Source organism: Anas platyrhynchos, chromosome Z (genome assembly GCF_047663525.1).
Source record: "Anas platyrhynchos isolate ZD024472 breed Pekin duck chromosome Z, IASCAAS_PekinDuck_T2T, whole genome shotgun sequence".
Classification (NCBI taxonomy): Eukaryota; Metazoa; Chordata; class Aves; order Anseriformes; family Anatidae; genus Anas; species Anas platyrhynchos.
The window spans coordinates 76,746,202-76,773,697 of record NC_092621.1 but is presented as its reverse complement, the minus strand read 5'-3'; the positions used below and the strand labels follow the sequence as shown (position 1 = coordinate 76,773,697).

At 53.0% G+C, this 27,496-nt stretch overlaps 1 protein-coding gene and 2 long non-coding RNA genes across 3 annotated transcripts in view; all 3 read left to right on the top strand.

Moving 5' to 3' along the window:
• The first annotated feature begins 5,268 nt into the window (after positions 1–5,268).
• Positions 5,269–6,976, top strand: LOC140000741 (uncharacterized). The gene is made up of 3 exons (XR_011805923.1): positions 5,269–6,323; positions 6,712–6,773; positions 6,919–6,976. It is a non-coding gene; the product is annotated as an uncharacterized lncRNA (long non-coding RNA).
• Positions 6,977–6,984: 8 nt separating this feature from the next.
• LOC113841723 (uncharacterized) overlaps positions 6,985–27,496 on the top strand; it is a 51,176-nt gene continuing 30,664 nt past the window's right edge. The window contains exons 1-21 of the mRNA XM_072031649.1: positions 6,985–7,072; positions 7,462–7,718; positions 8,014–8,099; positions 8,548–8,633; positions 8,875–8,980; positions 9,115–9,226; positions 10,039–10,217; positions 10,767–10,884; positions 11,039–11,176; positions 11,711–11,889; positions 12,449–12,566; positions 12,721–12,858; positions 13,394–13,572; positions 14,130–14,250; positions 14,406–14,543; positions 24,352–24,530; positions 25,080–25,197; positions 25,352–25,489; positions 26,024–26,202; positions 26,762–26,879; positions 27,034–27,171. Of these exons, the coding sequence (XP_071887750.1) occupies positions 6,988–7,072; positions 7,462–7,718; positions 8,014–8,099; positions 8,548–8,633; positions 8,875–8,980; positions 9,115–9,226; positions 10,039–10,217; positions 10,767–10,884; positions 11,039–11,176; positions 11,711–11,889; positions 12,449–12,566; positions 12,721–12,858; positions 13,394–13,572; positions 14,130–14,250; positions 14,406–14,543; positions 24,352–24,530; positions 25,080–25,197; positions 25,352–25,489; positions 26,024–26,202; positions 26,762–26,879; positions 27,034–27,171 (2,910 nt within the window). The 5' untranslated portion in view covers positions 6,985–6,987. The remainder of the gene's footprint in view (positions 7,073–7,461; positions 7,719–8,013; positions 8,100–8,547; positions 8,634–8,874; positions 8,981–9,114; positions 9,227–10,038; positions 10,218–10,766; positions 10,885–11,038; positions 11,177–11,710; positions 11,890–12,448; positions 12,567–12,720; positions 12,859–13,393; positions 13,573–14,129; positions 14,251–14,405; positions 14,544–24,351; positions 24,531–25,079; positions 25,198–25,351; positions 25,490–26,023; positions 26,203–26,761; positions 26,880–27,033; positions 27,172–27,496) is intronic.
• LOC140000740 (uncharacterized) lies at positions 19,545–21,289 on the top strand. The gene is made up of 3 exons (XR_011805922.1): positions 19,545–20,636; positions 21,025–21,086; positions 21,232–21,289. It is a non-coding gene; the product is annotated as an uncharacterized lncRNA (long non-coding RNA).

Here is a 27,496-nt window from a genome sequence, read left to right as displayed (position 1 = left end):
CATGAAGATGATCAGAGTGCTGGAGCACCTTGCCTTAAAAGAAAGGTGGAGAGAGCTGGGGCTTTTCATCCTGGAGAAGAGAAGGCTCCGGGGTGACCTCATTGAGACCTGTCAGTACTTAAAGGGTTCTCATAAAAAAGGTAGAGGGCAACTCTTTGCTCAGTCAGATAATGACCGGATGAGGGGGAATGGTTTCAAACTAAAAGAGTGGAGATTTAGATTAGAGGTTATGAGGAAATTCTTCACTCAGGGTGTGGTGAGGCACTGAAACAGGTTGCCCAGAGAACTGTGGATGCCCCATCCCTTGAGGTGTTCAATACCAGGTTAGATCATAGAATCATAGAAATACAAGGTTTAAAAGGACCTACAAGGTCATCTAGTTCAACCGTCCTCCTATCACCAATACTACCCAATAAGCCACTAAATCACATCTTGTAGCACCTCGTCCCAGTGCTTCTTGAACACCGCCAGGGACAGTGACTCCATTACCTCTCTGGGCAGGCCATTCCAGTGCCTTGCCACTCAGAGAGAAAAATATCTTCCTGATACCTAATCTAAATCTCCCCAGGCTCAACTTGTGGCCATTTCCTCAAATCCTGTCATCAGTTATCTGGGAGAAGAGGCCAACCACCTCCTCATTAGGAAGTTGTAGAGAGCAATGAAGTCTCCTCGAGCGTCATTTCTCCAGACTGGGCAATCCCAGCTCCCTCAGCCACTCCTCATAGGACTTTCACTCCACACCCCTGACCAGTTTTGTTGCCCTTCTCTGGACATGTTCCAGGGTCTTGATGTCTTTCTGGTAGTGAGGGGCCCAAAACTGTACACAGTACTTGAGGTGCAGCCTCACCAGAACTGTGTACAGGGAGATGACCACTCCCCTGCTCCTGCTGACTCTAATACAGGCCAAGATGCCATTGGCCTTCTTGGCCACCTGGGCACACTGTCAACTCATGTTCAGCTGAGCATCAATCAACACTAACAGGACCTTTTCCTCTTCATAATCTTCTAGACACTCTATAGAAGTGTCTAGAAGACACTGCCCAAGTCTATAGCATTGTATGGGGTTATTGTGGCCAAAGTGCAGGACCTGGCACTTGGCCTTGTTGAAACTCATCCCATTTGCCTCAGCCCAGCAGTGCAGCCTATCCAGATCCCTCTGAAGGGCCACCCTACCCTCAGGCAGATTGAGGCTACCTCCCTATTTGGTGTTGTCTGCAAACTTACTGAGTGTACACTCAATCCTCTCATCCAAAACATCAATAAAGATGTTAAACAAGACAGGCCCCGGTACTGACCCCTGGGGGACACCACTTGTAACAGGATGCCAGCAAGACTAAATTCCATTAACCACGACCTGCTGGACGTGGCCCTTCAGACAGTTCTTTTCCCAGAGTATACCTGCCCAGGCCACAGGCAGACAGCTTTCCCAGGAGAATACTGTGGGAGACTGTGTCAAAGGCTTTGCGGAAGTCTAGGCAGACTACATCAACAGCTTTTCCCTCATCTACCAGTCTGGTCACATGGTCATAGAAGGAGATGAGGTTGGACAAGCACAACCTGTCTTTCAAGAACCTGTGCTGCCTGGGCCTGATCCCCTGGATGCCATGCATGTACCATGTGATCTCACCCAAAATGATTTGCTCTATAACTTTCCCGGGAACCAAGGCCGGGCTGACAGGCCTGTAGTTCCTCAGATCCTCCTTACTGCCCTTCTTGTAGATGGAAGTCCCATCGGCAAGCCTTCAATCCTCTAAGACCTCTCCAGATAACCAGAAATGTTGATAGATGGTGGAAAGCAGCTTGGCAATCACCTCCTCCAGCTCCCTCAGCATCCTAGTGTGTCCCCAGCCTTCACATCTTCCACCAGTCCTTCTCTGTTAGTGAAGAACAGATCTAGCAGGGCACCTTCCCTGGCAGGCTCTTGTACCTACTGTATCAGGAACCTAGGTACACACTCTAGAAATCTCCTGGACTGCTTCCTTTGCGCAGTATTTTATTTCCAGCATATATTAGGGAAGTTGAAGTCTCCCAAGAGAACAAGTGCTGGCAATACTGCAACTTCTTCAAACTGCTCATAGAATGTCTCATCCATCTCTTCATCCTGATTAGGCAGTCTATAACAGACCCCCACCAAGATGTCACTCCTGCAGGTCTTCTCCCTGATCCTTATCCATAGACACTCACCTTTATCATTCCCAACCCCAAGCTCAACATCAAAAGACTCTTTAATATAAACAGCCACACCACCACCCTTCCTTGTCTATCCCTTCTGAAGAGCTTGTAGCTGTCCATCACAGTATTCCAGTCTTGGGAGTGATCCCACCATGTTTCAGTTACAGCAGCTAGTTCATAGTTAGCCTGCCACACAATCATTTCTAGCTCCTCCTGTTTGTTAGCCATGCTGCATGCATTGGTGTAAACGCACTTCAGATAAGATATCTGTCTCACCCCCATCTTCAGCATTGTACTTCTAGGCCCTTCTCTGGTGAGCTCTGTTTTAACCCCTTCCCCTGTCATAGTTAGTTTAAAGCTCTCTGAGTCCTGCTAGCTCCTGCGCTAAGATTCATTTCCCCCTTTGAGACAGGTGAGTTCCATCCATTGACAACAGACCAGGGGTCAAGTAAACTGCCCCACAGTCAAAGAACCCGAAGTTCCTGTCTCAACACCAGCCTCTCAACCAATTATTCATTACCTGTGTTTTCCTAGCCCACTCCATGTCCTTTACCACCCCAGAAGGTTTAGAGGAAATCACCACTGGCACCCCTGCTCCTTGAACTATTCGCTCTAAACCTCTGAAATCTCTTTTCATAGTTCACAGGCTTCTCTGAGCGATTCCACCACTGCCCACCTGAACTATGAGTACTGGGTAGTAATCAGTGGGGTGAACCAGCTCTGGGAGTTTTCTAGTTATGTCCCTGACCTGGGCCCCAGGTAGGCAGCACTCTTCCTTATGGCTCAGGTATGGTCTGCTCTCTCAGAAGGGACTCACCTACCACAACCACCCTTCTTTCCTGGCAGAGGCAGTCTGAATGCACAGAGTCCACTGTCTTGTCCTTGATAACCTCTTAGGAGAACCTTCCTGCACATCTCCACTTACTACCCCTTAAATGTCCAATGCTGCAAACTTATTGTTTAGGGAGACCTGGGGACTTGAGGTAGGCAGAGGGGGTGTTCACCCATGATGCTGAGCAGGGACACTCCCTAAACCCTTCCTATTCCTCAGGTCCCCCTCCTACGCACAACAGGAACAGGGAAGGGGGTCCACCACCAATTGTGGAGTATCTCCCTGGTGCCTTTCACTCTGGCACACCAGAGAGCTACTCTGCCAGTTGAATTTTTTTGTTGGTTCTGGGAGCTTCTTCCTCTGTGTTAATTAGTCTGTAAATGTAATAGGAGCAACTGGCCAACAGGAAAAGGTGGGTTTTTTTTGCAATACCAGAAATTTAAATTGGGAAAATTAGGGAAGAAAAGGGACTCATAGGCACTCAAGGAAAAGGGCTAATTCACCAAACTGTAGTTACTCAAATATTGCACGCATTGAGAGGACCTAGGGAAATTGCCGTAGTACATGTCAGAGGACATCAAAAGGGGAACTGGTTTCCACATAAGAGGGAATAATCTAGCAGGTAAAGAAGCTAGGGAAGCAGCTCTTAGGAAGCATGACGTAGTTCTAACCCTACAGGAATAGGATAATGAAAAAGGGGCACGAGAAAAAGCATACAGAAGCACAAATAAAAACTATAAAGACAAGAGGGGCAGAACTGAAAGAAGGAAAATGGATTCTGCCTGATGGAAGAGAAATACTGCCAAAGGAACAAGCTAGGCGTGCACTTCTACAGTTATTACTACAAACGCATTAGGGAACAACAGCATTGAGTGATCAATTTCTAAAATTTTATGGGTGTGTAGGAATACATGAGATAGCCAAACAAACTGTCCAGGAGCAAAAAACAGGCAGTAGCAGGGAAAATTCTGATTAGCAAAAGAAAACAGTGTTAGCCATGAGGTGCTTTCACAGTGATGGCTAGCTCAGCTTTACCACACCGGTCTCTCACCCTACCCCTACTCAAAGGAAAGTGAGGAGAAAATGTGACAAAAAAGGGTTTAGATCAGGACAGTTTACAAAGGAATAAAGAAAGGGAAAAAATCAGAAAACAATAACACAAATAAAAGAAGCAGGTGATGCACAATGCAGCTGGTCACCACAAGCCAACTGATGCCCACCTGGTCCCTGAGCAACAGTGACCTCTCCTGCCAACCCCCCCAGCGTTATTGTCCCACATGACACCACATGCTATGGGACATCCCTTTGGCCAGTTGGGGTCAGCTGTCCTGGCCGTGTCCCCTCCCACCTCCCTGTGCACCCCCAGCCTTCTCAGGTTCACCAGGAGGAAATCATGCTTGATAAACTGCTTAAAATTATCTAATGAAAGGACTGGCTTGGAAGACAAGAAGAGGGTATTGCATATAGACAGGGGGACTGATGGCTGAAGTGCAGCCCTGCAGAAAGAGAGTTGAGTACTGAGCTGCACAAATGCTCTGCTGCTACCACACTGCTAGTAGTATTCAACAAGTGTGTAATTCAGAGCTTAACCCAGCCTCACGGAAGGAAGCGAAGTCCCAAATGTGTCCTCCTGAAAACTAACAGCCTAAACACAAGTGCAACGTCAGGGGAAATTCAGAGAAGATGGGACCGGTGTTGTGAAGGACAGGGCAAACTAGAACAAACACAGCATACGGTAGGATCAAAGAAGGAAAAGGTTGTTCATCCCTTGAGACATAAAAGTAAGATTTCAATGGGAAGAGAAAGTAAAACAGCACAGCACAAAATAAAAAACAGCGTTATTTATTATATACCCTGCATCTTCCCTTGGAACAGTCACAGCGAGGTCCCGACTCCCCTCCCATCTCATTTTCCCTCTAACCCTTGCTGATAAGATCAGCAGATTAAGGAGATGAACAACTCTTGTCATCTTTGCTTGCTGTCTCCCAAGTAAGAAACCTGCACGCAGGCAGAGAGAGGTCAGTGTCTCTCTCAGAAAAATAAATAAAGAAATAAATAAACAAATAGAATAAAAATAATTAAAAGAAAAAAAAAAAAAAAAGAAACAACAACAGAGCAAACAAACAAACGAACAATAAAGCAGCCACACTCAGTGGTATTCTACTGCAACAACATCATCTTTGTTTCTCACACTCCCCAGTCAGAAACCTGCACACAGGCAGAGACAGTCAAGTGTTTCTCTCAGAAATTAATAAATAAATTAATAAACAAAATAAAACATCCACACTCGGGCGTAAGGGACACCTGTGACAGAGAACTGGCACAGGGTGCCCAGAGAGGCTGTGGAGTCTCCCCCAACAGAGATCCTCAACAGCAGCCTGTGCATGCTCCTCGGCAACCTGCTGTAGGTGGCCCTGCTTGAGAGGATCCATGATTCCTCTCTGATCTATGGTTCCGTGATTCTCTTGATTTTGAAAGCAAAGAATTCACCTGAACATCAAAAGCAGCCTGAAGAAAACAGCCATGCTCTGGAAGAACACTTTGAAGGAGCATATGCAACTAAGCTGGGCCTGACTGGCAAGGAGCCTTACTGCAGCCTCCAGCTTGTTAGGACACGGTTTGCGCAGAGCCTGGCAAAACCAGGCTGGGGTCTTGTTTTGAGCAGTGAGCTGAACAAATTCTCTACAGGTACTGCAGTGATACCTATATTCAGCCTGAGCTCAAACCAGCCTCACTCACACAAGGGAGTGAAGTCCAAAATGTGTCCTCCTCACACCTGTAATTGCAATGGACGTGGGGGTGCTGGAAAGGTGGAGGCAGTATATCAAAGAAAACGGAGTAACAGGAGCATATGGTAACAAGCTGAGGTGAGAGATGGAGGCAGAGGTGTCTGCACCGCCCCGTCAGGGGCCTCACTCTGCACCCCTGCCCATGCTGAGGCAAGATGTGGGTGGCCTGTGAGGTGCCGACCCTTTGTGACACGTTCGATGATGTCGTGGGGCTCGGCTATAAATACCGGCCCTGCCGTGCCTGGCCACACTCCCCAGCAAGGCCTGGGAAGTGTTGGAGCTGCTCTCGCCAGCGCTACTCTGCTCCACAGGAGCTGCTCTGCCAGCAGCAGAAGGCGAGGGGAGCCTGTGGTAGAGAACGCTGGTTGGGAAGTGTTGAGGAAAAGGAGGAGGAGCCAAGGGAGTTTTGTAGCACGAAAAGCACGTCTTTACCAGCTTCTGTAAGGCTAGGGTAAAGATGAGGCACTACGTGCTGTTCAACCCCTTGAAGCCTGAGGACCTTTCATTAATTAAGGAGCTCACCAGGAAAGGTAAGGCCCTGGGGGGCCCTTGTGGGAGCGCTGTTGTCGCAAAGACGGACGTGAGCTGTGGAAGGCTTGGGGCTGGGGCTGCCGGGGGAAGGTCTTCTGAAGGGTCCTGGCGTCTGCAAGGAGAGCCCTGAGTGCATCCAATGTGCTTCCCAAAGTGCATCTAACGCCTCCCCTCCCTCCCCAGGCCTGTCCTGGGCACAGTGTGGGCTTCTTGCAAGCTGGGCAAGGTTCAGGAGCTGTGCAGCAGCTTGCCCCAGCAGTGCGAGTGCTGGTTGAGGGCAAGGCAGAGTTTGATCGCACACCACTGTCACCTCTGTGGCGATGGGGGTTCAGACTTCATGGGCATTGCCAACTCACAGCATCTTGGCATCTGTCTTTCGCTTTCCAGAAATCGCCCAAGTGTGGAATAGTACGTGCAGATACATCAGAAGGCAGCTGTTGCAGAAGAAGGTGAGCCTTACATCCTGCCCCTGGCCCATCTTGCCCCTTTGGACCTGGGCCACACAGCACCATCTTCAGGGCCAGCAAGTCACCCAGCACCCTTCCAGCTCTGCCCAGCACTGCCATTGGTCCCTCTTCTTGCTTGCGTTTTCAGGCGGTGAATATTGGAATCGGGACATTTGCCGTTGTGTCAGCGAAGACCACTGGTGCGGACGGCAAGGCTATGGTTGTCCGGAAACCCATATTCAAGCCCTGCAGGTTCATGAAGATATTTTACAAGCTCAAGTGTGCTGAGAGCAGAATTCCTAGTAAGAAGATTTTTGCTTTGCTTTCCCTCTGCAGCCCTTGCCTTTTGCTCCATGCAGTCGTGCCTGTGCCACGGCAGAGCAAAGTCTCTTGCACCATGGAGAGGCTGAGTGTGGGTGCACATACAGCATCCCAGAACATGCCCCTGCCCTGGGAGTCAGCCCCGTCTCTGCAGCTCATCCCACCCTCTAGCAGGATGCTCGTAGCACGTGGCAAAGCTTCCCTTGGCCTTCTGTTCCCCATCTGCTCTGCTCTGGAGATGTGGCCAAAGCTGGCAAGGACCTTCCCCGTGGCACAGCATTGCGCGAGGGCTGGGCGCTGCACACACTTCGTCTGTGAGTTTGCTGAACTGAGTGAGGACTGACATTGTTCCTTCATGGTTGTTTTCTAGTCGAGACATTCATTGATCCGCTGGACATTGAGAAAATTGCCGCACACATCTACTTCCGACCACAAATAGTAGAGCAGTGCATCCACGAGACCCTGCTTCTCTACGCTGGTGGCCTCTTGGACAACCAGGATGTGGAATTCTTCTTCAAGGGCATTGGCATTCTTACTGTGCGAAGAAGAGTGGTCACCATGAACTATTACACTGATTTCCTGCTGGACGTGGATGACACACGCAATATGCGTGAAGCTCTTCTCACGGTGAGCGGATCATGTCTCCAGGGCAGCTTGCAGCTCTGGCAATGCTGTCAAAGCTCTCTCAAACTGCTTTCTCCTTGCCTGCCTCACCATTGGGTGAGACAGGCTGGAGGAGCTACACAAACTGTTGGTAGCACCTTGGCCTGTTTGTGTGAGGGGCTAATGACACCAAAGGACAAAGTGGGGCGAGGATTTTGGAGAGGTAGCCGTGTTCCTGAGCAGTGGGAACGTTTGCTACCTTTGGGAGCAAGGAGCACATATCCTTGGCTTCTGCTGACGTGTGTCTGTCCCATTGCAGAACTCCAAGATGATGGATATGCTTGCCTTCAACGGCAAAAACAGATATACTCGCATCAGTGGAAATACGTTCCTCACACTACCAACGTGAGTGCCATCTCTTCTGCAACATCTGGCTGGCCAGGGGAGCGGGTGCCCAGCTCGTGCTTTGGGTGCAGCGTCTTCTTGATGCTTCTCTCCTGCCAGAGCGAGGCAGGACCAGCTCGTTCCTGGGAGGCCTTCCAGGTTGACCCCCTGCTCAGTCAGCACTTCTGGGCAGTGCAGATGAAGCGGCCAGTCTGCAGTTGAGGGTCCCTGAGAGCGGTGGGAGGGTGTGAGGGGACAGCGAGGAGGACTTGTGTTGGCTCTGGCAGTAAGGCATAAGAAGCATGGGAAGAAGCTGCTGGAGGCTGTGGGGCCCCTCAGCTCGCACAGGCCATTGTGTCCTCCAGAGGCTCGGCAGTAGCTCCCAAAGAGCCCTGCCAGCAGCTTCTTAGTGTGGGGCACCAAGGGAACATAGTGCCTTATTTGACAACTGCTGTCTTCCTGTTTCCAGGCTTATACTTCGGGACCCACGACGCAAAGCAGTTTGCATCAAGCCCAGAAGGGATCCGCAGCCTTGGGGCATGGGTGGCCGAAAATGTAATGTCCCAGTGGGCTCCTGGCAGGGGGTTGCGTGTTCTCCTTTTGTCCTCGCAGGGCAGGAGAGCCAATGTTGATGTGTGGGGGATGCGAGAGAAGGCAGCTGTGTGGGATAAAATGCCCCAGGAGTGGTGGCTCCCAGCGGTGGCAATGAGTGTGGGTGGACATGGCTGAGCAGCTCTGCTGCTGCTGCCGCTCCCCTGCACAGACACAGAGGTGACATCGTGCTGTTCTCTTGCAGTGAGTGTGCTGGACCCGGTGGTGATGGCTCGGAGGAGGGTTTCTCAAGCCAAGAGGGCAGAGAAGAAAAGAAAGGAGGAGGCAGACAAGCAGCGTGAACAAGCCAGGTGAGCCTGCTGGAGAAGTGTTGTGGCGGAGTTAGGGGACTCGCTGTGCTCTTGCTGCTGGAGCTAAGATGTGAGCTGCGAGCCCGCCCTTTAGAAACTGCCTCCCATAAGCTAAACTTGCTGTGTCTTACTAGATTCCTGCCACCAATTCATGAGAGGTCTGAGGAGGAGCTGAAGAAACCAACACCTTCAGCTTATCAACGGTCATCCATAATCCCGGCTTGTTATAAGGACACTCCACCAATGGTACGCCATAGGCATTTGTCAGTCCCGTTTCACTTTGGGGGTTCCAGAGCAAGGCAGAAGCAGCAGCTGTTGCTGCCCACTGTCCCCATGCTCCTGCCTGTGCCCAGCCCCAGGAGACTAACGCTGCGTGCGGATGTGTTTCCCTTGCCTGCAGGGAGTGCGCTCTGTGCGCGCTCAGATAGAAGACGGGCATGAATACTGATGGTCCACAGGCTCAGAAAGATTGAAGCTGAAATGTGGGACCTATGCTGTGTATGCATATGGAGTAGGAGCAAGGAGCATGGCATGTTTTCAGAGAGCCTAGGAAAAAATGCCCCCAGCAGGCTTTTGCCCTGCTCCTTGGGAGGGAGGGGAGCAGTGCAGGTCTCCGGCACGGCAGCGTTGCAGTCCCCACCTGGCCAGGCAGGTGCCTGCTGTCTGCGCGCTCCCCTGCACGTTGCCATGCGGGAGGAGCTGTTGCAGTTAGCAAAGGGCAGAGCCAGCAGAGAGCTGGGCATGGGCACGAATCTGCCAAGGGTCTGTACCTCCCTGCGAGGGATGTGTGCCCGCTGTACCTGCACCCTGAAGACTAAAGTGAGCCTGTGCGAGGCACCTGCCTTCACAGAAGCACACATGCAAGCAGAAAAGGCAGGCCCTGCCCTGGGCTCAGGGAGCAAGGGCTGCAGCCTTGAAAGCACTGTCTGTTGGAAGGAGACCCCTTTGGAGAGGGTGGCCTGCTGCTGCTCAGAGCCATTTCCTGCAGGAGCGCACTGGGAGTAGCAGCCTCAGCTGCTTGCAGCAGTTCTCTAGGAGACTCTCTTCTGGTTTTGCAGAAATATTTCTGCCAAATACTCAAGTGCACACGAGTTCCTACCCACATCGTGAGAAAGGAGTATGATCAGATGCTGAAGCGGAGAATAAAGGACAAGTTGAAAGGCCAAATGCCTACGAGCCTGAAGGCACCAAAGGGGTGGCAGCAAGTGCCACAGCAACCGAGGACAGCACAGAAAAAGTAAGTGTGCACCGGTCCAGCTGAGACCCGGAAACAGCCCTGGAGGCCATGACCCGTGTTCTGGGGTTCCACGGCTTGTCGTCTTCCCCTTCCTCGTGACATGGGAAGGAGCTGGGTGCGATGGCAACCCAGGGATCTCTCTGAACCCCACAACCGAGGCATGACACAGGTCCCAAGGGGAAGGCTGTGGGTGCAAAGGGCCAAGGCAGCTGTGTCTGATGGTGTGCGTCTGCTTGGGTTGTAACAACACACCCCACAGCTAGGGGCCTGAGTGAGGCCTTGGGACATTTCTGTCCCTTCTTCCCCACACAAGTGGAGGAAGTCAGATGCTTTTGTGCCAGTGAGATGTTTCCCTGGGCTGCACTGAACGTGCTCATGCCAAAAGGCACTGGAAACACCAAAGGGACAGCTGTTGTCCTGGTGTGGTCGTGGTCTTCCTCCTCCAGAAGCACCTTGTGGTGCTGGAGATAAGGTGTGAGCTGCGAGCCCAGCTCTGAGTAAGTGCCTCCAAGTGTAGTCCCATATGCTAAGCCTGCTGTGTCTTTCTAGATTCCTGCCACCAATTTATGAGGAATCTGAGGAGGAGCTGAAGAAGCCAACACCTCCAGCTCATGCAAAGCCTAGGACACCTGAGCACGGGGCTTTTGCTCAGGACACTTCAACACCGGTACGCCATAGGCATTTCCCAGCCCCGCTTCCCCTTGGAGATTCCAGAGCAGGACAGAAGCAGCAGATGTGGCTGCCCACCGTCCCTGTGCTCCTGCCTGTGCCCAGCCCCAGGAAACTAACGCTGCGTGCGGATGTGTTTCCCTTGCCTGCAGGGAGCGCGCTCTGTACGCGCTAAGATAGAAGAAAGAAGGCTCCGCATACTGAAGGCCCATAAGATGAAAAATCTTGAGGCTGAAACATGGAACCAATATGATTCCACGCTTCAAAAGCTGATGATGGAGCACAAGCAGGTATGACATGCGTTCAGAGCCCCCAGGAAGAAAATGTCCCAGCAGGCATTTCCCCTGCTCCTTGGGAGGCAGGGGAGCAGTGCAGGTCACCGGCACGGCAGCGTTGCAGTCCCCACCTGGCCAGGCAGCTGCCTGCTGTCTGCGTGCTCCCCTGCACGTTGCCATGCGGGAGGAGCTGTTGCAAGAAGCAAAGGGCAGAGCCAGCAGAGAGCTGGGCGTGGGCACGGGTCTGCCAAGGGTCTGTACCTCCCTGCGAGGGATGTGTGCCCGCTGGACCTGCACCCTGAAGGCTAAAGTGAGCCTGTGCGAGGCACCTGCCTCAGCAGAAGCACACACGCAAGCAGAAAAAGCAGGCCCTGCCCTGGGCTCAGGGAGCAAGGGCTGCAGCCTTGAAAGTGCTGGCTGTTGGAAAGAGACCCCATTGGAGAGGGTAGCCCGCAGCTGCTCACAGCCAGTTCCTGCAGCAGTGCACTGGGAGAGGCAGCCTCGGCTGCTTCCTGCAGTTCTCTAGGAGACTCTCTTCTGGTTTTGCAGAAAAACTTTCACCAGCCGATGGAGCATGACCAACGTCCTTCATTCCAACTGAGAATGGAGTACAATGAGAAGCTGAAGGAGAGGATGAATCAGAATGACAAAGGCCAGAGCGGTGCGAGCCTGAAGGCACCAGAGGGGAGGCAGGAAGAGCCACAGCCCCTGAGGAGAGCACAGTCAGAGTAAGTGTGCACCGGTCCAGCTGAGGCTTGGGAACAGCCCTGGAGGCCCTGAGCCCCTGCACCATGTTCTGAGGTTTCCTGGGCTTGAAGTCCTCCCCTTCCTCTTGACACGCGAAGGAGATGGGTGCGATGCCACGCCCAGGGGCCTCTGGGAATCCCCAGGCCCTTCCAGGACACAGGTCCTGAGGGGAAGGCTGTGGGTGCAAAGGGCCAAGGGGGCCGTGTCTGATGGTGTGCGTCTGCACGGGTTGTAACAACACATCCCACAGCTAGGGGCCCGAGTGAGGCCTTTGGACATTTCTGTCCCTTCTTCCCCACACAAGTGGAGGAAGTCAGATGCTTTTGTGCCAGTGAGATGTTTCCCTTGGCTGCACTGAACGTGCTCATGCCAAAAGGCACTGGAAACACCAAAGGGACAGCTGTTGTCCTGGTGTGGTCGTGGTCTTCCTCCTGCAGAAGCACCTTGTGGTGCTGGAGCTAAGTTGTGAGCTGCGAGCCCAGCTCTGAGTAAGTGCCTCCAAGTGTAGTCCCATAAGCTAAGCCTGCTGTGTCTTTTCAGATTCCTGCCACCAATTTATGGGAGGTCTGAGGAGGAGCTGAAGAAACCAACCCCTCCTGCTCATCCAAAGCCTAAGACCCCTGAGTGCCAGGATAATCCTCAGGACCCTCCAACATCGGTACGCCATAGGCATTTCCAAACCAGGTTTCCCCTTGGAGACTCCAGAGCAGGGCAGAAGCAGCAGATGTGGCGGCCCACCGTCCCTGTGCTCCTGCCTGTGCCCAGCCCCGGGAGACTAATGCTTCATGCGGTTGTGTTTCCCTTGCCTGCAGAGGTGGCGCTCTGTGCGTGCTCAGATGGAAGAAAGACGGTACAGAATACTCATGGCCCACAAGCGCACAGAGCTTGAAGATGAAATCGGTGGGGAATATGATGCAATCCTACGGAGTAGGAGCAGAGAGCGAAAACAGGTATGTCACGCATTCAGAGCCCCCAGGAAAGAAAAGCCCCAAGAAGGCAATTCCCCCACTCCTTGGGAGGGAGGGGAGCAGTGCAGGTCTCCGGCACGGCAGCGTTGCAGTCCCCACCTGGCCAGGCAGGTGCCTGCTGTCTGCGCGCTCCCCTGCACGTTGCCGTGCGGGAGGAGCTGTTGCAAGAAGCAAAGGGCAAAGCCAGCAGCGAGCGGGGCATGGGCACCGGTCTGCTGAGGGACCGTACCTCCCTGCAAGGGAGCAGTGTCCGTAGTATTTGTGCCCTGAAGACTAAAGTGAGCCTGTGCAAGGCACCTGCCTCAGCAGAAGCACACACGCAAGAAGAAAGAACAGGCCCTGCCCTGGGCTTAGGGAGCAAGGGCTGCAGCCTTGAAAGCACTGTCTGTTGGAAAGAGACCCCATTGGAGAGGGTAGCCCGCAGCTGCTCAGAGCCATTTCCTGCAGGACTACACTGGGAGGGTCAGCCTCAGCTCCTTGCAGCAGGTCTTTAGGAGACTCTCTTCTGGTTTTGCAGAACCCTGTCTACCACCTCCTGGAGGGTGACCAACGTCCTTCGAGCATTGTAAGAAGGGAGTATGACAAGAAGCTGAAGGACAGGATGAAAGAGAATGTCAAAGGCCAAAGCCCTGCAAGTAAGAAGGCACCAGATGCCTCGAAGGAAGAGACAAAGCCAACGAAGGCAACACAGACAGAGTAAGTGTGCACTGGTCCAGCTGAGACCTGGAAACAGCCCTGGAGGCCCTGAGCCCCTGAGCCGTGTTCTGGGGTTCCACGGCTTGTCGTCTTCCCCTTCCTCATGACACGGGAAGGAGCTGGGTGTGATGCCAACCCAGGGACCTCTCTGCACCCCATCACTGAGGCATGACACAGGTCCCGAGGGGAAGGCTGTGGGTGCAAAGGGCCAAGGGGGCCGTGTCTGATGGTGTGCGTCTGCACGGGTTGTAACAACACATCCCACAGCTAGGGGCCCGAGTGAGGCCTTGGGGCAATTCTGTCCCTTCTTCCCCACACAAGTGGAGGAAGTCAGATGCTTTTGTGCCAGTGAGATGTTTCCCTGGGCTGCACTGAACGTGCTCATGCCAAAAGGCACTGGAAACACCAAAGGGACAGCTGTTGTCCTGGTGTGGTCGTGGTCTTCCTCCTGCAGAAGCACCTTGTGGTGCTGGAGCTAAGTTGTGAGCTGCGAGCCCAGCTCTGAGTAAGTGCCTCCAAGTGTACTCCCATAAACTAAGCCTGCTGTGTCTTTCTAGATTCCTGCCACCAATTCCTGGGAGGTCTGAGGAGGAGCTGAAGAAGCCAAAACCTCCAGCTTACCCACAGACTAAACCCCGTGAGCACCTGTCTTTTGCTGCTCAGAAAACAGCAACATCGGTACGCCATAGGCATTTCCCAGCCCCGTTTCCCCTTGGAGATTCCAGAGCAGGGCAGAAGCAGCAGCTCTGGCTGCCCACCTGTCGCTGTGCTCCTGCCTGTGCCCAAGCTCCGGAGACTAATGCTGCATGCGATTGTGTTTTCCTTACCTGCAGGGAGTGCACTATATGCGTGTTCTAACAGAGGAAAAACGGGAACAAGCGCTGATGGCCCACAGGCTCAAAACACGACAAGCTGAAGCGTGGAAAGAATATGATTCCAAGACGCAGAAGCTGCTCTTTGAACGAAGAAAGGTATGACATGGATTCCGAGCCCCGAGGAAAAAAAAAACGCAAGCAGGCACTTCGCTCTCTCCTTGGGAGGGAGGGGAGCAGTGCAGGTCTCCGGCACGGCAGCACTGCAGTCCCCACCTGGCCAGGCAGCTGCCTGCTGTCTGCCCGCTCCCCTGCACGTTACCATGCGGGAGGAGCTGTTGCAGTGAGCAAAGGGCAAAGCCAGCAGCGAGCTGGGCATGGGCACGGGTCTGCCGAGGGACTGTACCTCCCTGCGAGGGATGAGTGCCCGCTGGACCTGCACTCTGAAGACTAAAGTGAGGCTGTGCGAGGCACCTGCCTTCACAGAAGCACACATGCAAGCAGAAAAGGCAGGCCCTGCCCTGGGCTCAGGGAGCAAGGGCTGCAGCCTTGAAAGTGCTGGCTGTTGGAAAGAGACCCCATTGGAGAGGGTAGCCCACAGCTGCTCAGAGGGAGTTCCTGCAGCAGTGCACTGGGAGGGGCAGCCTCAGCTCCTTGCAGCAGTTCTTTAGGAGACTCTCTTCTGGTTTTGCAGAACCCCATCAACTCCTTGCAGATGTGTGACCGACGTCCTTCCTTCCACATGAGAAAAGAATACGATGAGAAGCTGAAGGAGAGGATGATGCCTGTCAGTGGCCGAATAAAGAGTGCTGGTGCGGGCTGCCAGCTGGACTGACCACACTGCTCCCTGCATGGCCTTTTTTTTTGCACAAAGGAGGAGAGGAGAAGCCCTGCAACTCCCGGTACTGCTCCCATGGTTGCGAGCCACCTCTCCCGGTGGAGGGCAGCTCGTGCAGGGGGGCCTCAGGCCCTGCGGCAGAGGGCTTCTCGCAGTGTTGACGAGGACTATCTGCCACCAGGGACTTGCTGCTTTGCAACAATGGCCGGGAATGACAAGCAGGCTTCTGTCTCTGGGACACCTTCCTTGCCATCCGTTCTACCATTTGTGGGCCCACAGACCCATTCTCCTGCTTTGGGGATTCCTTTGGGGTTTTCTCCACATGCCCTCTCAGCACTTTAGACCTTCACTAGAAGTACTCTGCTTTTCCAGGTTCAATGTGCAAAAAAAGAAAAGGTGGTTTTTTAGCCGAGGCACTATTTGCTCCGCTGGACTTTGAGCAGATTGCCTCAGACATCCACTTCAATATTGATCGAATTGGGCCTTTTCTTGAGATACGCTGTCCCCACTTAATCCCCCCAAAAATCAACAAGTTTATAGTCCACTGAATATATATATTCCTCTTGCATAGTTGTGGCTATTAGGTCATCTACATACTGTGCCTTTGCCTGGGAGTGAGCTCCAAGCCTCAAGCTCCTTTGCTAGCTGATTACCAAACATCGTCAGGCTATTTTAAGCCCTTGAGGTAACCCTGTCCAAGACAACTGAATCTTTCTGCCATTTTATGGATTTTCTCACACAAAGGCAAATGCTTTTTGACAAAAGAAGGCATCTTTCAAGTCCAACATGGTAAATCACACATGGTCAGTTTTGAATTTGGGGTAGATGTGCTCCAGGATTTCACTAGGCACCAGAGTACTTTTGGTACCTGTATTAACTTAAAAATTGGATTAGCTGAGTCACAGAATCACAGAACTGGAGGGGTTGGAAGGGACCTCGAAAGATCATCGGGTCCAACCCTTCCACCAAAGCAGGCTGCCCAGGTAGGCGTCCAGACGGGCCTTGAATATCTCCAGAGAAGGAGACTCCACAACCTCCCTGGGCAGCCTGTCCCAGTGCTCCGTCACCCTCCCCGTGAAGAGGTTCTTTGGCATGTTGGTGCGGAACTTCCTGTGCTCTATCTTGTGGCCATTACTCCTTGTCCTGTCTCCACAAACCACTGAAAAGAGGTTGGCCAAATCCCTCTGTCTCCCACACCTCAGCTATTTCTACGCATTGATGAGATCCCCTCTCAGTCTTCTTTTCTCCAGGCTGAACAGACCTAGGTCTCTCTGCCTTTCCTCATAGGGAAGATAAGATAAGCTGCGTCTCTTTTACTTGGAGCTCCTTGGGCAAAACTTTATGCATGCTCCTGATTGTTTTAACAAATCTCTTCCCAACAAGGATTTAGCTGATCCTGGCAAATACAAAAATTGAAAGGCCGTTAAATTGTACAACCTTATCTCCTCAGCAGATTCTCCAAATTCCTCAAAGACAATGAACAAACCCCCACTAATTTATCACACCTTGAAAGTGCTGGCTGTTGGAAAGAGACCCCATTGGAGAGGGTAGCCCGCAGCTGCTCACAGCCAGTTCCTGCAGCAGTACACTGGGAGAGGCAGCCTCGGAGGCAGTTCTCTAGGAGACTCTCTTCTGGTTTTGCAGAAAAACTTTCACCAGCCGATGGAGCATGACCAACGTCCTTCATTCCAACTGAGAATGGAGTACAATGAGAAGCTGAAGGAGAGGATGAATCAGAATGACAAAGGCCAGAGCGGTGCGAGCCTGAAGGCACCAGAGGGCAGGCAGGAAGAGCCACAGCCCCTGAGGAGAGCACAGTCAGAGTAAGTGTGCACCGGTCCAGCTGAAGCCTGGGAACAGCCTCACTTCAACACACCCCACAGCTAGGGGACTGACTGACGCCTTGGGACAATTCTGTCCCTTCTTCCCCACCCAAACTGATGGCCTTTCCTTTGGATCCTGCAGGAAAGGGGAGAAGACGAGGCTCTTGGACAACTGTGACAAGGCCCAGGGCGTGCCGTCCACACCAGGAAACCGCAAGCGGCCCTGCAGCTTCCAGCTGCAGAGGCCGTAGCCATCAGCACCAATACCAAAAGCTGGAGCAGGCGCCGGCACCAGTACCAGGGACACTCGAGAAGAAGCTCCCACCTCTTCTCATGGCGCTGCCCCCTTTGCAGTGTGAGAGCTGTCAGCAAGGGGTGTGAAGAGCGCCTTCCAAAGGGTGACCTGCCAAATAAAGAGGGCGGGTGCCTGCTGCCAGCTTATACTTCAGGACCCACAACACAAACCGATTTGCATCAAGCCCAGAAGAGATCCGCAGCCTTGGGGCATGGGTGTAAGGCTTCTGTAAGGCTAGGGTAAAGATGAGGTACCCTAGCAGGTCCATGAGTTGAAATAAAACTAGGAAACGAAGAGAGAGGCTTGAATTTTTTTGTTGGTTCTGGGAGCTTCTTCCTCTGTGTTAATTAGTCTGTAAATGTAATAGGAGCAACTGGCCAACAGGAAAAGGTGGTTTTTTTTTGCAATACCAGAAATTTAAATTGGGAAAATTGGGGAAGAAAAGGGACTCATAGGCACTCAAGGAAAAGGGCTAATTCACCAAACTGTAGTTACTCAAATATTGCACGCATTGAGAGGACCTAGGGAAATTGCCGTAGTACATGTCAGAGGACATCAAAAGGGGAACTGGTTTCCACATAAGAGGGAATAACCTAGCAGGTAAAGAAGCTAGGGAAGCAGCTCTTAGGAAGCATGACGTAGTTCTAACCCTACAGGAATAGGATAATGAAAAAGGGGCACGAGAAAAAGCATACAGAAGCACAAATAAAAACTATAAAGACAAGAGGGGCAGAACTGAAAGAAGGAAAATGGATTCTGCCTGATGGAAGAGAAATACTGCCAAAGGAACAAGCTAGGCGTGCACTTCTACAGTTATTACTACAAACGCATTAGGGAACAACAGCATTGAGTGATCAATTTCTAAAATTTTATGGGTGTGTAGGAATACATGAGATAGCCAAACAAACTGTCCAGGAGCAAAAAACAGGCAGTAGCAGGGAAAATTCTGATTAGCAAAAGAAAACAGTGTTAGCCATGAGGTGCTTTCACAGTGATGGCTAGCTCAGCTTTACCACACCGGTCTCTCACCCTACCCCTACTCAAAGGAAAGTGAGGAGAAAATGTGACAAAAAAGGGTTTAGATCAGGACAGTTTACAAAGGAATAAAGAAAGGGAAAAAATCAGAAAACAATAACACAAATAAAAGAAGCAGGTGATGCACAATGCAGCTGGTCACCACAAGCCAACTGATGCCCACCTGGTCCCTGAGCAACAGTGACCTCTCCTGCCAACCCCCCCAGCGTTATTGTCCCACATGACACCACATGCTATGGGACATCCCTTTGGCCAGTTGGGGTCAGCTGTCCTGGCCGTGTCCCCTCCCACCTCCCTGTGCACCCCCAGCCTTCTCAGGTTCACCAGGAGGAAATCATGCTTGATAAACTGCTTAAAATTATCTAATGAAAGGACTGGCTTGGAAGACAAGAAGAGGGTATTGCATATAGACAGGGGGACTGATGGCTGAAGTGCAGCCCTGCAGAAAGAGAGTTGAGTACTGAGCTGCACAAATGCTCTGCTGCTACCACACTGCTAGTAGTATTCAACAAGTGTGTAATTCAGAGCTTAACCCAGCCTCACGGAAGGAAGCGAAGTCCCAAATGTGTCCTCCTGAAAACTAACAGCCTAAACACAAGTGCAACGTCAGGGGAAATTCAGAGAAGATGGGACCGGTGTTGTGAAGGACAGGGCAAACTAGAACAAACACAGCATACGGTAGGATCAAAGAAGGAAAAGGTTGTTCATCCCTTGAGACATAAAAGTAAGATTTCAATGGGAAGAGAAAGTAAAACAGCACAGCACAAAATAAAAAACAGCGTTATTTATTATATACCCTGCATCTTCCCTTGGAACAGTCACAGCGAGGTCCCGACTCCCCTCCCATCTCATTTTCCCTCTAACCCTTGCTGATAAGATCAGCAGATTAAGGAGATGAACAACTCTTGTCATCTTTGCTTGCTGTCTCCCAAGTAAGAAACCTGCACGCAGGCAGAGAGAGGTCAGTGTCTCTCTCAGAAAAATAAATAAAGAAATAAATAAACAAATAGAATAAAAATAATTAAAAGAAAAAAAAAAAAAAAGAAACAACAACAGAGCAAACAAACAAACGAACAATAAAGCAGCCACACTCAGTGGTATTCTACTGCAACAACATCATCTTTGTTTCTCACACTCCCCAGTCAGAAACCTGCACACAGGCAGAGACAGTCAAGTGTTTCTCTCAGAAATTAATAAATAAATTAATAAACAAAATAAAACATCCACACTCGGGCGTAAGGGACACCTGTGACAGAGAACTGGCACAGGGTGCCCAGAGAGGCTGTGGAGTCTCCCCCAACAGAGATCCTCAACAGCAGCCTGTGCATGCTCCTCGGCAACCTGCTGTAGGTGGCCCTGCTTGAGAGGATCCATGATTCCTCTCTGATCTATGGTTCCGTGATTCTCTTGATTTTGAAAGCAAAGAATTCACCTGAACATCAAAAGCAGCCTGAAGAAAACAGCCATGCTCTGGAAGAACACTTTGAAGGAGCATATGCAACTAAGCTGGGCCTGACTGGCAAGGAGCCTTACTGCAGCCTCCAGCTTGTTAGGACACGGTTTGCGCAGAGCCTGGCAAAACCAGGCTGGGGTCTTGTTTTGAGCAGTGAGCTGAACAAATTCTCTACAGGTACTGCAGTGATACCTATATTCAGCCTGAGCTCAAACCAGCCTCACTCACACAAGGGAGTGAAGTCCAAAATGTGTCCTCCTCACACCTGTAATTGCAATGGACGTGGGGGTGCTGGAAAGGTGGAGGCAGTATATCAAAGAAAACGGAGTAACAGGAGCATATGGTAACAAGCTGAGGTGAGAGATGGAGGCAGAGGTGTCTGCACCGCCCCGTCAGGGGCCTCACTCTGCACCCCTGCCCATGCTGAGGCAAGATGTGGGTGGCCTGTGAGGTGCCGACCCTTTGTGACACGTTCGATGATGTCGTGGGGCTCGGCTATAAATACCGGCCCTGCCGTGCCTGGCCACACTCCCCAGCAAGGCCTGGGAAGTGTTGGAGCTGCTCTCGCCAGCGCTACTCTGCTCCACAGGAGCTGCTCTGCCAGCAGCAGAAGGCGAGGGGAGCCTGTGGTAGAGAACGCTGGTTGGGAAGTGTTGAGGAAAAGGAGGAGGAGCCAAGGGAGTTTTGTAGCACGAAAAGCACGTCTTTACCAGCTTCTGTAAGGCTAGGGTAAAGATGAGGCACTACGTGCTGTTCAACCCCTTGAAGCCTGAGGACCTTTCATTAATTAAGGAGCTCACCAGGAAAGGTAAGGCCCTGGGGGGCCCTTGTGGGAGCGCTGTTGTCGCAAAGACGGACGTGAGCTGTGGAAGGCTTGGGGCTGGGGCTGCCGGGGGAAGGTCTTCTGAAGGGTCCTGGCGTCTGCAAGGAGAGCCCTGAGTGCATCCAATGTGCTTCCCAAAGTGCATCTAACGCCTCCCCTCCCTCCCCAGGCCTGTCCTGGGCACAGTGTGGGCTTCTTGCAAGCTGGGCAAGGTTCAGGAGCTGTGCAGCAGCTTGCCCCAGCAGTGCGAGTGCTGGTTGAGGGCAAGGCAGAGTTTGATCGCACACCACTGTCACCTCTGTGGCGATGGGGGTTCAGACTTCATGGGCATTGCCAACTCACAGCATCTTGGCATCTGTCTTTCGCTTTCCAGAAATCGCCCAAGTGTGGAATAGTACGTGCAGATACATCAGAAGGCAGCTGTTGCAGAAGAAGGTGAGCCTTACATCCTGCCCCTGGCCCATCTTGCCCCTTTGGACCTGGGCCACACAGCACCATCTTCAGGGCCAGCAAGTCACCCAGCACCCTTCCAGCTCTGCCCAGCACTGCCATTGGTCCCTCTTCTTGCTTGCGTTTTCAGGCGGTGAATATTGGAATCGGGACATTTGCCGTTGTGTCAGCGAAGACCACTGGTGCGGACGGCAAGGCTATGGTTGTCCGGAAACCCATATTCAAGCCCTGCAGGTTCATGAAGATATTTTACAAGCTCAAGTGTGCTGAGAGCAGAATTCCTAGTAAGAAGATTTTTGCTTTGCTTTCCCTCTGCAGCCCTTGCCTTTTGCTCCATGCAGTCGTGCCTGTGCCACGGCAGAGCAAAGTCTCTTGCACCATGGAGAGGCTGAGTGTGGGTGCACATACAGCATCCCAGAACATGCCCCTGCCCTGGGAGTCAGCCCCGTCTCTGCAGCTCATCCCACCCTCTAGCAGGATGCTCGTAGCACGTGGCAAAGCTTCCCTTGGCCTTCTGTTCCCCATCTGCTCTGCTCTGGAGATGTGGCCAAAGCTGGCAAGGACCTTCCCCGTGGCACAGCATTGCGCGAGGGCTGGGCGCTGCACACACTTCGTCTGTGAGTTTGCTGAACTGAGTGAGGACTGACATTGTTCCTTCATGGTTGTTTTCTAGTCGAGACATTCATTGATCCGCTGGACATTGAGAAAATTGCCGCACACATCTACTTCCGACCACAAATAGTAGAGCAGTGCATCCACGAGACCCTGCTTCTCTACGCTGGTGGCCTCTTGGACAACCAGGATGTGGAATTCTTCTTCAAGGGCATTGGCATTCTTACTGTGCGAAGAAGAGTGGTCACCATGAACTATTACACTGATTTCCTGCTGGACGTGGATGACACACGCAATATGCGTGAAGCTCTTCTCACGGTGAGCGGATCATGTCTCCAGGGCAGCTTGCAGCTCTGGCAATGCTGTCAAAGCTCTCTCAAACTGCTTTCTCCTTGCCTGCCTCACCATTGGGTGAGACAGGCTGGAGGAGCTACACAAACTGTTGGTAGCACCTTGGCCTGTTTGTGTGAGGGGCTAATGACACCAAAGGACAAAGTGGGGCGAGGATTTTGGAGAGGTAGCCGTGTTCCTGAGCAGTGGGAACGTTTGCTACCTTTGGGAGCAAGGAGCACATATCCTTGGCTTCTGCTGACGTGTGTCTGTCCCATTGCAGAACTCCAAGATGATGGATATGCTTGCCTTCAACGGCAAAAACAGATATACTCGCATCAGTGGAAATACGTTCCTCACACTACCAACGTGAGTGCCATCTCTTCTGCAACATCTGGCTGGCCAGGGGAGCGGGTGCCCAGCTCGTGCTTTGGGTGCAGCGTCTTCTTGATGCTTCTCTCCTGCCAGAGCGAGGCAGGACCAGCTCGTTCCTGGGAGGCCTTCCAGGTTGACCCCCTGCTCAGTCAGCACTTCTGGGCAGTGCAGATGAAGCGGCCAGTCTGCAGTTGAGGGTCCCTGAGAGCGGTGGGAGGGTGTGAGGGGACAGCGAGGAGGACTTGTGTTGGCTCTGGCAGTAAGGCATAAGAAGCATGGGAAGAAGCTGCTGGAGGCTGTGGGGCCCCTCAGCTCGCACAGGCCATTGTGTCCTCCAGAGGCTCGGCAGTAGCTCCCAAAGAGCCCTGCCAGCAGCTTCTTAGTGTGGGGCACCAAGGGAACATAGTGCCTTATTTGACAACTGCTGTCTTCCTGTTTCCAGGCTTATACTTCGGGACCCACGACGCAAAGCAGTTTGCATCAAGCCCAGAAGGGATCCGCAGCCTTGGGGCATGGGTGGCCGAAAATGTAATGTCCCAGTGGGCTCCTGGCAGGGGGTTGCGTGTTCTCCTTTTGTCCTCGCAGGGCAGGAGAGCCAATGTTGATGTGTGGGGGATGCGAGAGAAGGCAGCTGTGTGGGATAAAATGCCCCAGGAGTGGTGGCTCCCAGCGGTGGCAATGAGTGTGGGTGGACATGGCTGAGCAGCTCTGCTGCTGCTGCCGCTCCCCTGCACAGACACAGAGGTGACATCGTGCTGTTCTCTTGCAGTGAGTGTGCTGGACCCGGTGGTGATGGCTCGGAGGAGGGTTTCTCAAGCCAAGAGGGCAGAGAAGAAAAGAAAGGAGGAGGCAGACAAGCAGCGTGAACAAGCCAGGTGAGCCTGCTGGAGAAGTGTTGTGGCGGAGTTAGGGGACTCGCTGTGCTCTTGCTGCTGGAGCTAAGATGTGAGCTGCGAGCCCGCCCTTTAGAAACTGCCTCCCATAAGCTAAACTTGCTGTGTCTTACTAGATTCCTGCCACCAATTCATGAGAGGTCTGAGGAGGAGCTGAAGAAACCAACACCTTCAGCTTATCAACGGTCATCCATAATCCCGGCTTGTTATAAGGACACTCCACCAATGGTACGCCATAGGCATTTGTCAGTCCCGTTTCACTTTGGGGGTTCCAGAGCAAGGCAGAAGCAGCAGCTGTTGCTGCCCACTGTCCCCATGCTCCTGCCTGTGCCCAGCCCCAGGAGACTAACGCTGCGTGCGGATGTGTTTCCCTTGCCTGCAGGGAGTGCGCTCTGTGCGCGCTCAGATAGAAGACGGGCATGAATACTGATGGTCCACAGGCTCAGAAAGATTGAAGCTGAAATGTGGGACCTATGCTGTGTATGCATATGGAGTAGGAGCAAGGAGCATGGCATGTTTTCAGAGAGCCTAGGAAAAAATGCCCCCAGCAGGCTTTTGCCCTGCTCCTTGGGAGGGAGGGGAGCAGTGCAGGTCTCCGGCACGGCAGCGTTGCAGTCCCCACCTGGCCAGGCAGGTGCCTGCTGTCTGCGCGCTCCCCTGCACGTTGCCATGCGGGAGGAGCTGTTGCAGTTAGCAAAGGGCAGAGCCAGCAGAGAGCTGGGCATGGGCACGAATCTGCCAAGGGTCTGTACCTCCCTGCGAGGGATGTGTGCCCGCTGTACCTGCACCCTGAAGACTAAAGTGAGCCTGTGCGAGGCACCTGCCTTCACAGAAGCACACATGCAAGCAGAAAAGGCAGGCCCTGCCCTGGGCTCAGGGAGCAAGGGCTGCAGCCTTGAAAGCACTGTCTGTTGGAAGGAGACCCCTTTGGAGAGGGTGGCCTGCTGCTGCTCAGAGCCATTTCCTGCAGGAGCGCACTGGGAGTAGCAGCCTCAGCTGCTTGCAGCAGTTCTCTAGGAGACTCTCTTCTGGTTTTGCAGAAATATTTCTGCCAAATACTCAAGTGCACACGAGTTCCTACCCACATCGTGAGAAAGGAGTATGATCAGATGCTGAAGCGGAGAATAAAGGACAAGTTGAAAGGCCAAATGCCTACGAGCCTGAAGGCACCAAAGGGGTGGCAGCAAGTGCCACAGCAACCGAGGACAGCACAGAAAAAGTAAGTGTGCACCGGTCCAGCTGAGACCCGGAAACAGCCCTGGAGGCCATGACCCGTGTTCTGGGGTTCCACGGCTTGTCGTCTTCCCCTTCCTCGTGACATGGGAAGGAGCTGGGTGCGATGGCAACCCAGGGATCTCTCTGAACCCCACAACCGAGGCATGACACAGGTCCCAAGGGGAAGGCTGTGGGTGCAAAGGGCCAAGGCAGCTGTGTCTGATGGTGTGCGTCTGCTTGGGTTGTAACAACACACCCCACAGCTAGGGGCCTGAGTGAGGCCTTGGGACATTTCTGTCCCTTCTTCCCCACACAAGTGGAGGAAGTCAGATGCTTTTGTGCCAGTGAGATGTTTCCCTGGGCTGCACTGAACGTGCTCATGCCAAAAGGCACTGGAAACACCAAAGGGACAGCTGTTGTCCTGGTGTGGTCGTGGTCTTCCTCCTCCAGAAGCACCTTGTGGTGCTGGAGATAAGGTGTGAGCTGCGAGCCCAGCTCTGAGTAAGTGCCTCCAAGTGTAGTCCCATATGCTAAGCCTGCTGTGTCTTTCTAGATTCCTGCCACCAATTTATGAGGAATCTGAGGAGGAGCTGAAGAAGCCAACACCTCCAGCTCATGCAAAGCCTAGGACACCTGAGCACGGGGCTTTTGCTCAGGACACTTCAACACCGGTACGCCATAGGCATTTCCCAGCCCCGCTTCCCCTTGGAGATTCCAGAGCAGGACAGAAGCAGCAGATGTGGCTGCCCACCGTCCCTGTGCTCCTGCCTGTGCCCAGCCCCAGGAAACTAACGCTGCGTGCGGATGTGTTTCCCTTGCCTGCAGGGAGCGCGCTCTGTACGCGCTAAGATAGAAGAAAGAAGGCTCCGCATACTGAAGGCCCATAAGATGAAAAATCTTGAGGCTGAAACATGGAACCAATATGATTCCACGCTTCAAAAGCTGATGATGGAGCACAAGCAGGTATGACATGCGTTCAGAGCCCCCAGGAAGAAAATGTCCCAGCAGGCATTTCCCCTGCTCCTTGGGAGGCAGGGGAGCAGTGCAGGTCACCGGCACGGCAGCGTTGCAGTCCCCACCTGGCCAGGCAGCTGCCTGCTGTCTGCGTGCTCCCCTGCACGTTGCCATGCGGGAGGAGCTGTTGCAAGAAGCAAAGGGCAGAGCCAGCAGAGAGCTGGGCGTGGGCACGGGTCTGCCAAGGGTCTGTACCTCCCTGCGAGGGATGTGTGCCCGCTGGACCTGCACCCTGAAGGCTAAAGTGAGCCTGTGCGAGGCACCTGCCTCAGCAGAAGCACACACGCAAGCAGAAAAAGCAGGCCCTGCCCTGGGCTCAGGGAGCAAGGGCTGCAGCCTTGAAAGTGCTGGCTGTTGGAAAGAGACCCCATTGGAGAGGGTAGCCCACAGCTGCTCAGAGGGAGTTCCTGCAGCAGTGCACTGGGAGAGGCAGCCTCGGCTGCTTCCTGCAGTTCTCTAGGAGACTCTCTTCTGGTTTTGCAGAAAAACTTTCACCAGCCGATGGAGCATGACCAACGTCCTTCATTCCAACTGAGAATGGAGTACAATGAGAAGCTGAAGGAGAGGATGAATCAGAATGACAAAGGCCAGAGCGGTGCGAGCCTGAAGGCACCAGAGGGGAGGCAGGAAGAGCCACAGCCCCTGAGGAGAGCACAGTCAGAGTAAGTGTGCACCGGTCCAGCTGAGGCTTGGGAACAGCCCTGGAGGCCCTGAGCCCCTGCACCATGTTCTGAGGTTTCCTGGGCTTGAAGTCCTCCCCTTCCTCTTGACACGCGAAGGAGATGGGTGCGATGCCACGCCCAGGGGCCTCTGGGAATCCCCAGGCCCTTCCAGGACACAGGTCCTGAGGGGAAGGCTGTGGGTGCAAAGGGCCAAGGGGGCCGTGTCTGATGGTGTGCGTCTGCACGGGTTGTAACAACACATCCCACAGCTAGGGGCCCGAGTGAGGCCTTTGGACATTTCTGTCCCTTCTTCCCCACACAAGTGGAGGAAGTCAGATGCTTTTGTGCCAGTGAGATGTTTCCCTTGGCTGCACTGAACGTGCTCATGCCAAAAGGCACTGGAAACACCAAAGGGACAGCTGTTGTCCTGGTGTGGTCGTGGTCTTCCTCCTGCAGAAGCACCTTGTGGTGCTGGAGCTAAGTTGTGAGCTGCGAGCCCAGCTCTGAGTAAGTGCCTCCAAGTGTAGTCCCATAAGCTAAGCCTGCTGTGTCTTTTCAGATTCCTGCCACCAATTTATGGGAGGTCTGAGGAGGAGCTGAAGAAACCAACCCCTCCTGCTCATCCAAAGCCTAAGACCCCTGAGTGCCAGGATAATCCTCAGGACCCTCCAACATCGGTACGCCATAGGCATTTCCAAACCAGGTTTCCCCTTGGAGACTCCAGAGCAGGGCAGAAGCAGCAGATGTGGCGGCCCACCGTCCCTGTGCTCCTGCCTGTGCCCAGCCCCGGGAGACTAATGCTTCATGCGGTTGTGTTTCCCTTGCCTGCAGAGGTGGCGCTCTGTGCGTGCTCAGATGGAAGAAAGACGGTACAGAATACTCATGGCCCACAAGCGCACAGAGCTTGAAGATGAAATCGGTGGGGAATATGATGCAATCCTACGGAGTAGGAGCAGAGAGCGAAAACAGGTATGTCACGCATTCAGAGCCCCCAGGAAAGAAAAGCCCCAAGAAGGCAATTCCCCCACTCCTTGGGAGGGAGGGGAGCAGTGCAGGTCTCTGGCACGGCAGCGTTGCAGTCCCCACCTGGCCAGGCAGGTGCCTGCTGTCTGCGCGCTCCCCTGCACGTTGCCGTGCGGGAGGAGCTGTTGCAAGAAGCAAAGGGCAAAGCCAGCAGCGAGCGGGGCATGGGCACCGGTCTGCTGAGGGACCGTACCTCCCTGCAAGGGAGCAGTGTCCGTAGTATTTGTGCCCTGAAGACTAAAGTGAGCCTGTGCAAGGCACCTGCCTCAGC